The sequence below is a fragment of the Pseudocercospora fijiensis genome, assembly GCF_000340215.1.
Source record: "Pseudocercospora fijiensis CIRAD86 unplaced genomic scaffold MYCFIscaffold_7, whole genome shotgun sequence".
Taxonomy (NCBI): domain Eukaryota; kingdom Fungi; phylum Ascomycota; class Dothideomycetes; order Mycosphaerellales; family Mycosphaerellaceae; genus Pseudocercospora; species Pseudocercospora fijiensis.
The window spans coordinates 2703663-2721855 of NW_006921538.1; the positions used below are offsets into that span (position 1 = coordinate 2703663).

General features: G+C 49.1%; 4 protein-coding genes across 4 annotated transcripts; 2 read left to right on the plus strand and 2 right to left on the minus strand.

The window, feature by feature from the left end:
• Nucleotides 1-333: 333 nt before the first annotated feature.
• MYCFIDRAFT_141984 (uncharacterized protein) lies at nucleotides 334-3897 on the minus strand (the record flags this gene model as incomplete). The annotated part of the gene is made up of 1 exon (XM_007931125.1): nucleotides 334-3897. The coding sequence occupies one exon, from the start codon at nucleotides 3895-3897 to the stop codon at nucleotides 334-336; it is 3564 nt and encodes a 1187-aa protein (XP_007929316.1).
• A 247-nt stretch (nucleotides 3898-4144) lies between these two features.
• Nucleotides 4145-5912, plus strand: MYCFIDRAFT_183537 (uncharacterized protein). Its single transcript, XM_007931126.1, has one exon. It carries the CDS (start codon nucleotides 4429-4431, stop codon nucleotides 5749-5751), a length of 1323 nt encoding a protein of 440 aa, XP_007929317.1. The 5' UTR covers nucleotides 4145-4428; the 3' UTR covers nucleotides 5752-5912.
• A 384-nt stretch (nucleotides 5913-6296) lies between these two features.
• On the plus strand, nucleotides 6297-7495 carry MYCFIDRAFT_78096 (uncharacterized protein; the record flags this gene model as incomplete). Its single annotated transcript, XM_007930745.1, has 2 exons — nucleotides 6297-7189; nucleotides 7408-7495. The coding sequence occupies 2 exons, from the start codon at nucleotides 6297-6299 to the stop codon at nucleotides 7493-7495; spliced, it is 981 nt and encodes a 326-aa protein (XP_007928936.1).
• Nucleotides 7496-7776: 281 nt separating this feature from the next.
• Nucleotides 7777-18024, minus strand: MYCFIDRAFT_208562 (uncharacterized protein; the record flags this gene model as incomplete). Its single annotated transcript, XM_007931127.1, has 10 exons — nucleotides 7777-7978; nucleotides 8010-8152; nucleotides 8182-8222; nucleotides 8250-10033; nucleotides 10061-10140; nucleotides 10167-10197; nucleotides 10232-10365; nucleotides 10401-10605; nucleotides 10639-10787; nucleotides 18010-18024. 10 exons carry the CDS (start codon nucleotides 18022-18024, stop codon nucleotides 7966-7968), a joined length of 2595 nt encoding a protein of 864 aa, XP_007929318.1. The 3' UTR covers nucleotides 7777-7965.
• Nucleotides 18025-18193: the final 169 nt, after the last annotated feature.

Consider the following 18193-nt stretch of genomic DNA (forward strand, 5'->3'; position numbering starts at 1 on the left):
GCCATTGTTTTCGAACTCGTGAGACGTGGACGTGCAAACGCGTGAGATTTCGTTGGAGATCGAGGCTGAACTTGTATTGGGCACAGCTTTGGAGGCACGAAAAGAGCAAAGGAGGAAGAAAGACGGAAGTGAAGAAATGAGACGTATAAGGGGGGGTGGGAGTGGGAATACGGCTTGTAAGGTAGCTGGAGCGCGGTCCGAGACTTACGCTATATAGGGTCAATCGGGGCGGCACATTTGACGACGGTCGCCTTGATGCAGCAAAAAAGTGGGATTGGACGGCAGAGAGCGTTGTTCCAGAAATGATGTTCTTGATCTTGATCATGCTAAGCCTCAATCGTGGGCCCTAATGGACTCAGTCCGTTCGACTTCATCTGCCCAAACCTGCTTCTCAATTGATGCATCCTCCTGCGAGGTGGACACCGGCAGAGCTTGCTGGGCATTCGTCAATTCTTCGTCGTCAGTGGCGACGTCGGAAGCATGCGCTTCATTCTCGCTGGCGTGAGCACTCTTTTCCTTCTCCTCTTCAGCCAGCTCTGCAGCTTCCCAGTCATCGGCAATTTCTTCAGGCTTCGGCTTGCTGTTTGCCTTGACTGGTGCTTTCTTGGCGAACGTGACTTTACCACCAGACAGAGCGGTAAAAGCATTACCGCCGCCACTGAATCCGGCACTCTGAAGCGAAGTCTTGGGAGCAGCTTTCTTCGCGGCAACTCGTGACCACCCATCACCACTGGCACCATCGGACTCGTACCTTGTGATGTTCAGAGAGCTGTCCGTGGTGCAAAGTTGCACATTACCATATCCCCGAGAAGCGATAGCTGTGGCGAGAGGCATACGAAGATTCTGCAGCATCTGCTCTAACTCGGGTGCAGGTAAAGTTCTGCTGACCGCCTTGAGGACAACTTCTTCGCTGGGCAGGAATTCGATGTCAAATGTGAATGGTGTTCCTGGGTGTATGACATTGTTGACCTCGGCACGTACTTCGTCGATGGTGAGACCAAACCGTGGCTTGGTCACGCGAAAGCTGTTGAAAGGCTCGAACAAATTCAAATTCGGCTTGGGCCTGGGCTTAGACGAAGCACCTTCGGTATCGGATGCGTTGGCACTCACATTTGTGGATCGCATCGTCTGCTGCCGGAGTCGAAGCGCGTCGGCCAGTGTCTTGTTGGGCGCGGAGACAAACCGCGGTGTTTTCCAGACGATGACATGACGATGCGGTTCTGGGTCGATGCTGTCGGAGTCCAGACCAAAGTCTTCTGCCAGAGAGTGGATGAAGGACCGCTGTAGTGGCTGCATTGGTTTGAATCGCAGGCGCTTCTCATCTTCGCTCGCTGCAAAGACACGAAATTCGCGTTCCTGGGTCTGTGCCCACTTCACCTGCTTGGCGAAAATGTTCAGTGTCTCACTGGAGTATGGAATGTGATCCAGGCCGTCAACGTGCGCTGACTGGTCAATGTTGAGTGCCACTGCCAACTTGCGGTTACGTTCCAGCCTTGCACACTCATCGTTGCATGGGAGAGACTTGTTGAGGTTGCCCTCCGTGTGTTTGGAGGCGCCACACTTCATCTCTTGCTTTTGAGCTTGGCAGTCGCAGGTAATGAATATCTTGTTCTGGCAAGGCTTCTCCTCTTTGCATGGATATGGCGCGTGGCACGGAGCTTCGTCTGGATGACCGCAGATCTTCTTGAGCTTTCCGCAAGGCTGCAGGCACTGCTGTCCACCAGCGCCTTCGCAGTCCCCTGTTCGGTGGCATGGCTTGCGACAAGCGTGAACGCCGCACTTGAGCTTCTTCCCGCAGACGACACCGCAGCTGACATCACGCAGCCAACACTGCTGGTTCTTGAGAGATTTCTTGCCACACATGCAGCGTTTCTCAACCAGAAAGGGACACTTCGGACAAGGGCCGTCATCTTGGTGACAGTTATGAGGAACTTGAGGATGCCCGCACGCTTTGGGTCTTTCGCAAGAATAGCGACAGGGTGGGGGCTGTGTGCCACAGGGCAGAGGAGGCTCAAGAACCGTCCTTCCACAATTGCAGGCAATCTCTTCGAATATCGCTTCTCTGCATGAACCACAAGGCCCTTTATGACAAAGTTCTTCGCAGACATGATTCCCGCACTTCAAGAGACGACCGCAAGAACGCGTGCAAATGTGTTCGGCCTCGAAAGCGTCGTCTGCTAATCGCCGCGGTGCAGAGCTGAGTGGCCGTTGCTTGCGCTTGCTGGCTTGGCGTTCGTGGGCTTTACGTTCGCCAGCACAACAGTGCTCCTCGCACATATGTCTTCCACAATTCAGCGTAATCCGGCAGACACGCATACACTGTGGCGGCTCATCGATCCCCTGGTGGCACATACTTCGAGATGTAGTCCTGCCACATCGGCAGTTGATGTCGACGGTCTTCAGGCAGGAAGGACAGTCGCCCGTGTGGCACACCTCCGGGCACTGGTGACCGCAGGCCAAGACTTTGTCGCAAGCTTTGGTGCAAGCTGGTATTGGGTCATTGCAAGACGTCCGCTTCTCGTCTGTCAGCTCGGCCAATGGTGTCTTTCCGCAAGAGCAGTGAGTGACGACATCCGGCGAGCTTGGACAGTGACCACAGTCAGCATCCTGAGGATGGCAGCCCTTAGCACAGCGGTGTATACCGCAGTCGAACTCTCTTTGGCAAGTGTTACCGCAGTCGAAAACACCGATCCAGGATTCTGAAACCATCTCGTGGGAGTCGGTTTTATGATTGCGGACGCTCTGTGCTGGGTCGCCTCGGTCGCTGCAAAGCACGTCCTTTTCCATCTGACCGCAGTAGCAGCGAGCGGGTAAGCGCACTTCACAAGGTCCACAGCTGCCTTCGTGGCATGGTCGGCTGCATCGATGCTCTCCACATGCCATGGCAGCTCCGCAGATCTCACCGCAAGTCCAGCCAGAGTCATAATTGGTCTCCGAGCATCGCTTTGTGGTTTCGTGCTTTCCACAGAAACAAGACTGTGAAGGAGCCATGTGACTGCACGGCGGGCAAGGGCCAGCGTGGCAGGTTAACTGGCACGGATGAGGACATTTTCGAACACGATCTTTACCGCACGACTGGCCGCATGAATGTGGAGGGAGTCCGGCGAGTGGTCGAGGTTCGAGCTCCTTTTCGCACCAGCACGTGTAAGAGGAAGGCAGGGTGTCCTTGGGTAGATTGCAACCGGGACATCGCCAAAGTCTAGGCGGAAGCTCTCCATTCTGATCACGCTGCTGCTCGGCGGCAGAGCCCAAATTAGTCGACCATTTCTTGATGCAAGACAGATGAAAGACTGTCCAGCAAGTGTGACATGACCAAACTTTCGACTTTCTCTGGACATCGCTTGTGCAGATGGGACATTCGTAGTGGCCGTTGTCGATGTCTTCGTGCGTGCGTGTGGCAATGTCTGGGGCCTGTGATTTCGGGGCTTGTGGCTTTGGCTGGCGCGGCGGTTTCGAAGACTTTGTTCCAGGTCTAGCGTGTGCTACACTTTGAACATGCTGTTGGCCGGGCACGAAAACAGGCGCACTTCCTTGGAGTTCTCCGGCAGTCAAGGTGGCGTCGGAATCATGAGTCTCTGATGTTGTAAGTTGACCCCCAAACGTCCGACCATTTGCAGTGCGGGCTTCTGGCGCTACTCGGCCACCTCTCCCTCTTCCACGCCCCCTACTGCGCCCTCCTCGAGTACCTCTTTGGGAGGCTTCTTCGGCGCTGTTGGGCTGAGCGGTTGATGTTTGAGAATCCGGCGCAACACTTGCAGGCCGCAGACTCAAGACAGAACTCTCGGCGCCACCTCGCTGTCCACCTCTGCCGCGTCTAGGTCGCTTCCTTCCTCTAGACGAATGTGTGTTGGTGTTGGACGATGATGACGGCACTGGGGCGGAAGTCGGGGGCTCCATGGTGGCAGCGATATTAGTGTGATGGACGACGTTCGAGCCGTCGATGTTGTTTGCCGTGTGCAGATGGTGTAGTCTGTCGATCAATGCTACACCTGCACCCGATATGATGAGAAGGTGGAAGGAAATGTCAGGCTCTGCAAATGTCGGCCTGACTGAACACTGAACAGCCTACGAGCAACGCAAACGCCGTGCAATGCGAAAATGACAGTGAGTCGATGTATGAAAGGGTGGAGGTGGAGGTGGAGGTGGAGGTGGGTGCACATATCGATACAGCATGAGCGTTCGCTGCAGTGGCGAAGTCCAGTCACTCTATTGATAGTGAGCGAAGATGAGCCATCGATGATGACAAAGCGGGCACATCCTCAGGCAGAAACTTTCCGCCAAGAGTTCGTGTGTGTGGGGCACTTCCGCGATTTCTCTCTGAGCAGCAGCAGCAGCGACGCGGGCAGCCCGTCGACGTCGAGATCCGCCTCTGCTGTTCGACCGCCGCATTCCGTCCACCATCGCCTACGACCCAAAGAACCTGCCACGATGCCCGGCTTTCCCAGACTGTCGCTCGTCGAGGGTTCCTTCGAAGAGCTCGCGCTAGAACTCGCCCAATACCTCGACAACGCCAAAGAAGGCTCGAATGTCGCCGCCGAAATCACACCTCTCCTTGCCGACGCCGAGAAGAGCGAGCGTCCAGCAGACTCCGATCGCGAGAATGCGCTGAAAAAGCTCGTGACAGGCAGCGCCGTCCTCAACAGCGCTCCAGAGCGGGAGTTGCAGGCTGCATACAACCTTCTCATCCACCTCATCTCCCAAACCGAAGAGCCCGAGATCTTTCTGCCACCACTCTGCAAATACCTCAGCCAGCCCATTATATCCTCCCCGCACAATGGCGCGGGGATTGCCCTTGGTATTCTGGCCACATTGTTCAACTCCATCCAACCAGATGACGAGACTCGCTACCACGTGCTCCTTGCCATTATCAGCGTCATCAAGAGCTCAGGCAACTACGACACTTTGCGACCACAATTGAAGAATGTCGACAACTGGGTGGAGGAATGGGAACTGGAACCAGCCGAGGCTCGAAAGCTGTTCCTAGCCATTTCCGACGCGGCAGCCGCAGCAAAGGAGTCGGAGGATAGCTACCATTACCTGCTCAAGGCTCTCCGCACAAGCCAAGATGCTGAGTCGGCCGCAGCGGCCAAGGACCTCTCCGTTCGCGCCCTCAAAGCTGCCCTTCACAACGACAAGCACTTCGACTTCCAGGACTTGACCGCGCTCGACAGTATCCAAGCTCTGAAGAAGTCCGACGAGACTTGGTTCGAACTGCTCGAGATTTTTTCTGCTCAAAACTTTGACGACTTCCAGGACTTCAAGGAGGCAAACCCTTCCTTCCTCTCCGAACAAAGTCTGGATGAGGCAATCCTCGACAAGAAGTTGCGCCTGCTCACCTTAGCCTCCCTCGCAGCCGCAGCGCACAAGGAGCGAACGCTGCCATACAAGCAAATCGCACACGGCCTCCAGATCCCGCTCGAGGAGGTGGAGATGTGGGTGATCGATAGCATTCGCAGTGGGCTGGTCGAGGGCAAGCTTTCGCAGCAGAAGCAAGAATTCCTCATCCACCGTAGCACGCATCGCGTGTTTACCGAGAAGCACTGGAGGGAGGTTGCAGCCAGATTAGACGTTTGGAGAAACAGCTTGCAGAATGTGCTTGCTGTGATCCGACAGCAGAAGGAGGAATTTCTGCGCGAGAAAGAGGCTGAGCTGCAGAACCAGGGGGCGAATGGAGAATCGAAGGCCTACAGGCCCAACCGCGGACCGCGAAATCAGGCTGAGCGGAGAGAGCAGGCGATAGAGGTGGATTAGAGCGATGGTTTCTCATGGTGGGAGTCGGTAGCATGGCGTTCCGGGCGTTGGGCGGAGACTGAGTGCTTCCCAGCACTGGTGGCATGAAGATAGATAGCACGGTCGGCGTCTTGATAGCTGGCCCGGCCCGTGGACGATGCAAATGAAGTGTTTCCAAGCTCAGTCGCCTTTGGCGCGATCACGTACAACGAACGATGCGTGTTGGGAATACTTCGTATTCGTTCCGTATCGTGAATCCGTCTTCGCCATGATTGGCTGAGACGGGGCCAGGATGGACGATGCTACTGAAAGTCAATTCTGACAAGGCTACGCGTGACGCGTGACGCGTGACGCGATGGTATGTGCTCTCGGAGTCTCGGCGGCCGAGGTCGACATCAACAACTCGCCAGGTGAGTCAGACTTCTTGGAAGCATCGCACCAAAGAAATTCGCGCGCTGTCACGGCCGCTGGGGAGGACAGGTAGATGTTACCAGCTGCGCGATGGACTTTGCCGTGCGGCTCCCGTGGCTCACCCCCAGACTGCTTGCGCACCATTGGACTGCGCCATGTCGACCCTACGCCTACGGGTTTTGGTATTGGCCCACCACCACCACCACCACCACCACCACGGCACCTGGCGGATAGTGCGTGTCGATACGCTGCAACTCAGCAATGCTGCCAGCGCCATTCAATCCAGTCCGCCAGCCGGCACTCGCTGCATCACAACACCACCGCACTCCGGCAGCACGCTGGCTTCACCGCGAACGCCGGCCGAGATGGGCTTCATATCATTGTTTACGAAGGGTCCGAAGAAAGGGACGGAGCTCAATGCCACATGTCCGCGATGCGAAACGGCCGTCGAGCTGGCGCCTCCATTCCCTGAGCAATCTTTGCCTGGCTCGAGGGCTCCGACAGCACCTCGGATCGTGAGTCCGTCATACCCATCGAAGCGTGCCTCCCAGCTCGCGAGTGGGCTTGCGGACGACAGCTCGGATCGTGACGACAAGTCAGAACAACAAGACTCCTTCAGAAGGCCCAAAGGCGTCAGACTCACCAAAGTCCTTTCTATGAACCCTAAACTGTCTCTGGAAGAACGTCGTGACCGTCACCATACCATCCCAAAACCAGTCTCTGGTCTGGCTCCTCTCGGAACTCCTGACGGAAGGACAGGAGAGCCACCTCCTGGCCCCAGACTCAGAGATCTTTCAAACTTCCCATACCTTCGGAAACAGGCACAAGCGACGACAGCGCGACGAGAGCGAACATGGGCCGACATTGAGAAGCAAGCTTCCGAACTCGGCAAGAAAGCCGAAAACCATGCGTTTTCCCTGGATGGAGGCCAAGATCAGATTGAAGGGATCCAAAGCCTGTGTGACGACTTCAATGATGTCTACGACTACTTTGGGTCTTTGATCGCAGAGCTGGACGATATGATCGATCAGCATGGAGTGTCGACCCGGTGCGATTCTGCTTGTCACGCGGCTACGGCGGCGCTCGTTGAGAACATGGCGCAACACGAACATGATGTTTTCGAGACACTCCGCAATACCGGTGACGCTAAATCATCAGACGACGAGGAAACTTCCGGTCTCGGTGTGGAAGCCGTCACACATCATCATCATCAATCAAGTCCGTCATTCCGCTTCGACACTCATGATGACTGGAGCAAGGAAACAGGCAATCCAGCAATGGCAAATCCTTTCAAAAGCCCCATCCCAGCCCGGAATTCCCCGACCTCAACGAACCATCTCCATTGGAATCTTGAAGATTATATCCATTCTTTCCCTTCCCCGCCTCCCTCGCCACCGCCAAGACATAAGGACCACGTACGACCCACCCGACCACGGAAGGACTCCAAACATGATTTACACCCAATCGAAGCCAACAGTAGCAAAATCCGTGTCAGATATCCGGAGAGATGTGCCTTTTGAGTACAAAATTTTTCCCCTTTTTGTTTTTTTTTCGGACGAGGAACAGATCGGGCGCGGCGCAGGGATAGTAGAAGAGAACAGAGCAGAACAGGACCTGATTGCTTGCTTGCTTTTGCTCGAAGATAGAACAGAGTTTTGTATACAGAGCTAGCTAGTCCTCTCATCTCCTCTGTTATCTTGTAGAAACAACTACGAATCTTGACTTGAGAAGGTAGATTCTTTGGCTGGAATTCGGGGAGATGATATGGAGCCGGGAGGAAGTTGAGCCCCCCATTTAGACTTTTTTTTTCCTTTTTGTGATTTCTTATGTTAAGGAGCTGAGGGAGAAGACCCGTGGTTATATATCACAGGCTACCAAGGCTCCTACCTCTCTTGTGGGGAGAGAGGTCATCGTTCTCGTTCGGCATTTTTGGCTGGGATGCGGAGACTTCGGAGGAAAAGATGTACAATCGACTGTATTTGCTCTTGTATATTAAAGTGGCCAGATCAGGCTTGAGATGAGTAGAGACAGCATTAGTACTCCTGTGCCTGTGTCGGAAAATCTGGTTGCAGTACGGGATGCTGAACTAGAGGAGCTATTGCCTCCACTTGTTGAATGTGAGCCATTTGAGCCAGCTCTCGCATCAAGCGCATCGATCAGTCGATTGAAGATGGGAGATCCCAGTCCGGTGACGGGATCCCAACCGACCGACACATTGTAGCCTGGAGTCTGGCTCAGAGTGCAATTCGAGTTTGGTGCACATTGACCGGAGTTGTTGCCTCCCTGAGTAATGTCGTGAAGTGTGCCATTTGGGAGACTGTACAGCCACGGATTGATGAAGCCAAGTGTTGGTCGTCCACGAGACATCTCATAATCATTGAGTAATGTGATGATCGCACCCCAAAGATGAGCAGCAGCAGAAGTACCTCCTACGGCCAAAAGCAAGTTTTTCGTCACAACGGGAAAAGATGTCGAGAAAGCACTGAGATCGGGAATGCCGCGACCTGAAGCGTTGAATCCGGACACGTCACGGTATGAGGACGGAACATGATCGGCGATGTATAGGGGCACCACTGCGCTCTGATAATCGGGTCGTTCGAAGTAGTTCGAGAACCCACCGCCAGATGCTATCAGAGATGCTTTGTTGACCACGCCCTGGACTGTTTGCTGAGTAGCTGCCATCTCGTCGGCAAGATTGGTCGTTCCCCCAACGCTTGTCACATACGGACACGAAGCGGGAAACTTGGGTTCGAAAATGTCCAAATGCACCCGGTCCGGCTGGTTACCCTGTGCTCCGTTGTTGCCAGAGCTGAAAATCAGCGTCACTCCGCGAGTGCCAATAGCTTGCAACATCCTGCAAACACTTCTGGCGTACCCTTCATCGACTTGGTTTTCGGACCAGCTCTCGGAGATCGAGACCACCGACGGTACGGTTTCGTTGTGAATCATCTCCTGCAGGAACTGAACGAATGGATCGTATGTGTCAAAATTCGTATACCTTTGGCCCGCGGCATCGACGCTGGAAGCGTTGCTTGGGCCAAAGACGCCTCCCAGGTTGTAGAGTGTCCCAGTCGCAGGCCAAGCAAGACCCAGGACCGTCTCAGTCGCTAAAGCAGTCTCAAAGGCTTCTTCCACGCCGGGGATCCCATTGGCAGCATCACCGTTTCCGACGATTTGATAACTTGCCCTTGCCTCTGCAGCTGGCTCGTTGTAAGTTTCGAGAAAGGTCTGCAAGTCAGTCGCATTGAAGACCGCTGCCTCGGTGGCATAGACGGCGAATGTCGTTCGATTTGGCTCGGCAGTGTGCGTGATGTTGTAGACTTGGCGAATGCATGCAGGTGAGCTGACGTCGTCGGCACCACAGCTCTGCGACTGTCTCCTCCAATGCTCGGCCCCTCGTTTACGAGGTCTCTCCTCTGGATCGTGCCTTGAAGGCGCCGGAAATAGATTCGTGGGTGCAACAAATTCGATGCTTTCCTGCAATGCTTGCGGTATGCTAAAGTTCTCCGCTCGGAGAATGTCCCTCCAGCCATCAGTGTAGACATAGTACGTGGTATTAAGAAGCTCCTCGGCTTGCCCTATCTTCATCGCTGCATCGAGAACGTTTCCACGCTGATTCACGCCGGCCAGGTGGATGCCAGCGTCGTGAAGCCATTGTGACACCCCAGCAGAGGCCGACGGGGGCGCTGTGAGTAACAGTTGTAACTGGGGAACGGTCAAGTGCTGTCGAAATCTCTCGTGACCAGGGTCGGCGATTTGTGCGGCCGCCTTCTCCAAGCCCAGATAATCACTGGCGGCGAGGCCAATGTGCAAAACGACTGATGCGTTCGATGGAGCACGCTGCTGGATGTGCCATCCCGCTGGGCTCGCGGCAGCTGGTGCCAGAAGCGTGCTCAACAGCAGTCGCAACTCATGCCACCGCATGATCGTGGGTTCGCAGATGCAAAGACGAATGCAGAACACAGGAAATACGATGCAATGTCGGTTGTATGTAGTGGGCTTTATCCGGGGTTGCGTCAGCCCACTTCACCCCTCGCCCCAGCTCGGGGATTCAAGCTATACGTAAAATCGCTTTTTCTTAGTAGGCCACACGTAAAATTCGATGACAATAATGTTGTAGAGCACATATAATGGGAAATTGAATATGAGTGCGATAAGGGTTAAGAAGCAGTAGATTTCCGGCATATTGGCGACCAAATTGCGACCGCAGGTGGTTAGAATAGGCTAACAATCGGCCTCCGCGTATACATCGCGTCAACTATATGGTCAATCACTTCACAGGTCGGCCTATATGTCCATTGTGTAACTGCCACCTCTTCTTGCTGAGTGAATAGCTGACCGCTACTGTATCCACTGTCTACCTCTTCTAGCTTGATAGGGTTGTTCTTGCTGCCAGCAACCGCGCCTTTGTAACGACTGGATTTCTTCGGAGGCGCGTTCCACCACCCTCTCTGCCCTCTCCGTCTCGGTCAACCGCTCGGCCCGCACCCTCTTCACCTTTTTGCCCCTTTTACGCCCCATACCGAGTTTTGTATACGATCCGTACAGTGGAACATAAGAAACAGGAGGAACACGAGGAATACACGCTTTGGAATGAGGTGGACGCGCCTGCCAAGGATTACATAAGAAATGGCGACAGCGAGGTCCTACGACCACCACACGCTCGGATAAACTAGCCAATATCATATTTGGACTCGCGGTTTAATATTGCACCTACCTGGATATCTATATAGGACTGGAATATACTACTTATCGAGTTTTACGTGTAGCCTACTAAGAAAAAGCGATTTTACGTATAGCTAGAAACCCCGCGACGGAGCTCTAGAGTAGCAAAGCTCCGGAAATGGAATCTTTAGCGCCTTAATCAAATTTCATAAAATTTTAGTTACTCTTAGCAACTTTCGTAAACTCTTAGCAACTTTTAGCTAATTATAGGCATAGATGTCGCTATTACCCGATACTACTCTTTCGACGTAGGAAGCCGTAAGAGCTACTAGAAGTTAATAAAGTTAGTAGTATTAATAAATGCTAAAAGCGTATTCTGTTGCTTTAGCATTTCTTTGCGTTCTATGTCTAATATATACGCCCCTTATAGTAGTTTATATAAGGGGCGTATATGTTAGCCTACCGGATATCCCCGTTACTTAGCCGACTCGGATACAAACCTTCTACTATGTTCCTACGTAGGTTGATAATATATACTAAAGAATGTACGCGAGCGAGCTAAGTCTTAGGTATAATAACTATATCCCGCCGAAAGCATATTATTGTCGCTATCCGCCGTACGCCTTAATCGACATCGACGCTATCGACGACGAACACTAGGACCGAGCTATATCGAAATACAAGAAGAGCTATATTAAAACATAAGAAGGGCATCGCAGTATAATTATTTAGAGTAGGAGCGCTAGCTTCGCCGACTCGCAATCTAAAGCTAGTCTGTTTATCGATCGTCGAAGGCCTTTAGCGCGTTAGCGAGAAGGCTAAGCGCCGTCTTAGTCTTAAGATGTCCCGAAATGTCCTTATATAGCTAGTTAATATAGCTAGCAGCACTAAGACGCCTACTATATCGAGCGCTTCGGGCGGTTGTATTCGAGTAGTATAAGGTTTTACGGGTCTATCCGATACTAAGACGACTAAGTCCCTCTACGACTTCTTCGCTAGAAAGTATAGCATCTGCTTACAGTTTTATAGCCTGCCTATCGTTTAGGTAAAGGACAACTATTGCTTGTCCTTTAATATGTCTAAAAGGTTAGCTCCTAGTATGCTAACTATTATCAACTTTTATTAACTTTTAGCAAGACCTAGCGACAGGACATCTGCTACACGAAGCTACTATCCGAACTTTTATTAACTTTTATTAACTTCCGGTAACACCTAGCGACCGTAGAGATTGTTCGAACTTTTATTAACTTTCGGCAAGACCCGGCGATCGTAGATCTTATACAACTTTTATCAACTTTTAGTAGGACCTAGCGCTAGTAGATCTTACGCCTCCGATATTCGAACCTTTATTAATCTTCTATAAGACGTAGCGACTGTAGATGTTATACAACTTTTATTAACTTTTGTCGACTTTTAGTAAGACCCGGCGACCGTAGATCTAGCTTAACTTTTATCGACATTTAGTAAGCCTAGCGACAGTAGATCTTGTACCTTACAAACCCTATATTCGAACTTTTATCAACTTTTAGTAAGACCTAGCAACCGTAGATCTTGTACGTTAAGAAGCCCTAATCCGAAGTTTTATTAACTTTTAGCAAACTTCTACAAGTTTTAATAACCGGCGATAGTAGGTGTTATGCGTCGAGAAGCCCCTATCCGGCAATTCTTATTAACTTTCGGTATTTATAACGCCGCTAGTTTAGAAGCATACTTCGTCTAACCGCAACCTTCTTAGCCGTAAGATATACTATATTCTCGATAGCATATACCGCTAATCCGACAATATTAGCGGAAGCAGTAAACGCAGCTAAATACTCTATAGGCATAAATATCTAGCAATTCGACGACTTTATCCGCTAAATAGGACTAACGATCGCTAACGACTATCGCCTACGATATAGCAGCTCGCATCGCTCTAATTAAGGCAAAACATAAGGACACTAGAGACTAAGCCGGTCTAATTGTTAAGAAGCTTATAGATTATATTAGCGTCGCCGCGACAACAGTTATACTAGTATCTCGGAGCCTGCAGGTTTAAGAAGCGCGGATATTACTTCCTATATTTAAAGAGCTAAAAAGGATATTAGGTACAAAGACAAGACCTTAGCACAATAACAAGACTTTAGCAAAAGAAGATAACGAGAGTAGGACTCGAACCTTAAGACCTTAGCAAAAGAATATAGCCCCTCCGAGATTCGAACCCGGGTTACTCTAGTATAAAAGAGATATTCTCGATCGAGTATTATGCAAGTATATAGATTGTAACCGCTCTCGCGCCTATTAGCTCGGCTATTTCTGCCTCCGACTATCGGCAGTCTATATAATTAGAGGTATTATAGCTGCTAGATAGGCGGTCCTTAAGCAGCTACGCTCCGTTGCTATACCGCAGAGCGTACTTAACTACTATACTAAAGGGCCTAATTAGATAACAGCAAGGCTGTATAGTTCCTATATTAATATACTTAATCCGCGGCAATATCGACAAGTTAAACAAGTCCTATAGCCCTAAGGAGATTAAGGGATTAGGCTAAGGAACTTAGCCTAGGCAGCTTTAGCAATCACCTTAATCGCCTTATAGAACAGGCCGATATTAATTAGCAGTTATCTACGAGAAGTTAAACAATAAGCTCAAGTCTAAAACAACTAGCAAATCTTAGCGTAACAGACAGACGAGAAGTATAACGATAAGAAGATTAATAATAACCTTAAGCCCGAGACAAGTAGCAAACCTTAGCGAAATAAGAAGGTTAACAATAACCTTAAGCCTAAGACAACTACTAAGTCTTAGCGTAATAGAGGTTACTCTTAGCGCGAAGTTAAACAACGAGGACTAAGACAACTAGCAAATCTTAGCGTAACAGACAGACGTTACTCTTAGAAGATATTAGAAAGTAGTAGATACGGATATTGTATTTCTTAGCGAAGTAGTCGTAGAGGGATATAGGCCTTATACTGCTTAGCGTCCTAGTAGATAAAGCGCTCGATGCAATACTTATCCTCGTTCTACTAGCTATAGTGCTTAGCAATAATGCGGACCTTGCGGAACTTCTTAAGACTAAGACTGTATTCGCCCTTCTCGCCTATCTTCTAGAGACCGGTCTAAGCCTAAGCAAAAACAAAAGCTTTTAAAACTACGAAGACTACTACCTAAAGCAGATAGAACTAGCAGAAGTCGATGCGTACGACGAGACGCGTAGGTACTAGAGGAGGTAGAGTAGGCACGAATAGTAGTAGTAGTAGCGGTAGTAGTACTATAGGACCGGCCGGAGGTGCGATAGGAGGCGGCAAGGCAAGCGGCGCTAGACTAAACACATCCGGCGCGAATAGTCTAAGACCTTATAGATTTAGCAATAGTGCTATTTAAGGTAGCTACTGCGATGCTGCCGTACCCTATCTAGATCTATATTAGTAGCAGGAACAACGATTCAACTAGGCTAGAGAACAACTTACCTAGCCCCGAAGCGAGTAGCCCGCCGTAGGAGCTGTACTGCTGCTACTAGCATATCGGCCTCGTTAAGCTTTATAACGGCTATATTTCCTAGTTAGCGCGTGCTTAAGATAGAGACGAGCCTACTAGGGCAACTTACAGAGTGCTAGTGCTATCTTTGTTACTTTCTATACCGTTGGCGTAGTTCTTGTATTTAAGGTAATACTATTACAGAAGAGAGCGAGAAAGCGTACGTAGTATCGATAAACTAAATAGAAGAGAAGCGTCTTAGGAAGCAGGCAATATATAAGCGTAAGAGTAAGGTAAGTTTAGTAGGTTCAGTTATTTAGGTAAGCTCGTATTGTTCTAAATGTCAATAGGAAACTTATAACCTAGCGTTCCTTCCTAGCAACGTCGTAGTACGCTCTAAGGCGTCAACGAATACGGGAATACTATACTCTACCGAGACAAAGAGAATCGAGTCTATCGAGAAGGCATTTAAATCTTCAAACTAGGAGCTATTGAATTTATCAAACTAGGAGCTATTTAAGCTATTCAAACAACCAATGTTAAAGCTAGAAACCATTTAAATCAAACAGTAGGACTAATGCTAGAAATAATAGAATCTATATCAATACTCGATGCTTAGCCCTTCTTGTAATCCTTCTTACCTCCCGCAGATCCCGGCGACATTAGAGGAGGTGTCTGCCCTAGATAATGTCCCTAAGCTGCCTTGAAATTCTCTCGCGCTATACCTATAGCCTCTCGCTCGATCGCTGCCTAAGCTAGCCCTTAAGATCTAGCACTCGTCGGCTAGACCTACTGCTAGTTAACTTAACGCTGCATTTCCTAGTCTATACGCTATACCCGCTCGGTAAATAAAGGCTATTACTGCAAATTAAGCGGCGCTGGCTTCTTCGAAGCCTTCTTACTATCGTTCTAGGAGCTTATCGTAGCGACTAGGTTCAGTACTACGTAATTAAGCTCGGAAAGACGTTTAATCTAGATGCTCGATGCTTAATGCTTAATACTTAATACTTGATGTTCGACGCTTAGTGTTTAGTGCTTAGTATAGAGCCTAGGTTATTAGTATGTACTTTCGTTGTCTCGTAGGGTGTCCTACTTAAGAGAGGATCGAGCCGTAATAAGTACTACTCTTCGACTGAAAGTTTGCTACCGTTGCCTACGAGAACGTAGCTGTCTAGTAGCAAGCATAACCGACAAGCATAACTAAATAACTGCTATAGCAAGCAGTATATGCCGTATAATAGACGGCATAGCTATAGCTAATATACGGAAGATTACTACTCGGAACAAGGCAATTTCTAACGTAAGAGACATACTAATACTGATCTAAGTCGCAACACTAGAGCCTATAGCTCAATTTAGGTCCTATACTAGTCGTTAGAAGTAGGGGATCATCCTTCGCGGCTTTACAACCCCCCATTCTAACGTATTAGGTTCTTACTCTAAGGCAGATATATAAAGGCCTAGCTATCGGCTACAACGCGGAACGCTTAGAGATGCTAGCTTATCCAACCCTCTACCTTAATACTATTGCCTATTAGTTACGTCTGTTTCGTACCTACTATCTATCTAGGTCGAGTAGGTCGTTAGCTAGATCTCCTTACTATCGGCTTGCTTTAAGTTAACGAGTAGTCGATAGTGCTAGCTGCATTAGAGGGCCGTTTACTCGCGCGTACTATATTAGGAACGCAGGCTCGTATTGCGGCTACGGACTTACTCGATTAGCGCTATTTAGACTATTGTTATCGTGCTAATATCCGAACCCCGCTAGGTTTCGAGTTAGACTATTCGGAAACAGGGTGTCCGTATCGTACATTATTAATACCCGCTAGCCATTTAAGCTAAAACCGCGATAACGCCTAAACATCGTAAAGGCAACTCGCGTTGTCTAATTCGGAAGGCCTTAGATGCCTACCTCTCTAAGGTCGAAGCGATAGGCAGTATATCTATTTCTATTCGGCCCTATTCGTACCTATACGACTAACTATGCTATAGTCGCAGGGCCGCTATTGTTTAGTAGTTCGTACTACTTCGTAGCAAAATAGACCGCACCTAAGGAAGCTCTACCTACGCCGTTCCGGACTAGGCCGATACTAATACCCTTCGAATATCAGTTTCCGTACGGAGACATCGACGACTGTAGGCACTTACTATCCCCGAACTGCTACGAAGTAGACTATAATCCGCTTCGAAATAATTAAGTTAGGACTGTAGGTCCCGGTTCTGCTGTATATTATTAGACATTTCGTCGGCGTTGCTCGAGTATTGTATGCGGTTTAGTAATTAATAATTGTTGTTAGAGAAGGGAAGAAGGATTGCTATCGACTAATTAAGGTTAGTTATTAAAGGAGTAAGGAAGGATTGCCGTTAACTAAAGTTAATATAAGTAGTAACTAGCTACTTACCGGAGCTCCTGCCTTGTCGCCTAGAAAGCGTACGCAGTTAATAGACGAAGTTACGCGGCATATAACGGTTTAAGTTATGCTAGTAGTAACATTTCCGCTATTATATACTGTCTCTAGAAGCAGGCGCTAGTTGCTACCTACTATCCGTATAGAAAAGCAGGTATCTAACGCTAGTACTAAGCCCTCGGTTGAACTTATCGACAATAATAACAACCTCCGGAATACAGCTATCTTCTCGACAACTTAAACACATATCTAAGCCGATCCGAACACTCTATTATAGCTTCTACCTACTTCGACGTCGACGGAGGTATAGTGCGATATTAAGACTAGCAGGTATAGATCTAAGAAAGCTAAGAATCGATAGATACTAACTATACGCTTTAGGTCTCGTATATTAAAGTTAGTAAGGTCGTTTATACCGATAGATCGATAGCTCTACTCGCGATCGGTCGCAAGGAATAGCGTACGGATAAAACGAATAAGCAGCATACCGCTAAACTATAGACCTTTATCGTTATCGAATTCGATCGATACGATATTAAGTAGAGCGAGCTATAGTAGGACCTTCGCGGCCTCTAAGACTCGAACGTGTTCATTATATACGAATAGAAGGACCTAAGCGGTATTATAAACCTGCCTCGTAGCCTAATCGAAAGCAAGAAGATTAGAATAGCTATATAGCGTAAGGAGGGTGTAGGATCGCTAATGTATCCTAAATTCTATAGGATTCGCTAGTTTAAGAGATATAACGATCTTATATCTATATAACGGATCCGCAAATTAGAGGAAGACTATACTGTTATCGGCTTTAGTAGCAGCGCGAAGCTAGTAATATATAGCTAGTGCCGCAATGCCTACGATAGTAAGCTGCAGCCGACGTTAGTCCGCGAGCGTAGATTCGAGCCTATAATAGCGTAGCCGTAGTTCTAGCGAATATTCGGCTAGTAGAAGGAGAATGCGAGCGAGGATCGACGTTAATTAAGTATATAGCCTTATTAATGTTATAAGGTGATTTCCTTCGAACAGTAGCGTATAAGGAGACTAATATAATACTAAGTCTACTGCTCTATATTTGCCGTTCTATACGAGATCGCAATGCTATAGCTGCTATAGTAGTAATAATATGCCGCTAATATGCTTTCTAACATTATCTATAAGCTCGTAGCTTAATCTTTATCGGATGCCGCTATTGCGCTACCTAATCTCTGCTAAGAGGTCTACGATTGAATGCGGTTAACTACCGAGCAACGTAGAAGTCTAGCTACCGAGCAAAGTAGGAGTTTAGCTATTAAGCACCGTAGAAGTCTAGCTATCGAGCAGAGCAGAAGTTAGGCATTAAACGTAGAAGTCGAGCATCACTGCTTCTAGGGTTAATAAAAGTTGCTAAAAGTTCTCGATATCGTCGAGTAAACTCTATAATACACTGCCGCCGGGCTTGCTAAAAGTTGCTAAGTCTTAATAAAAGTTGCTAAATATTCTCGAGTCGCTATTTAGAACTAACAAGTTTAAAGCTCTAGTATATTGC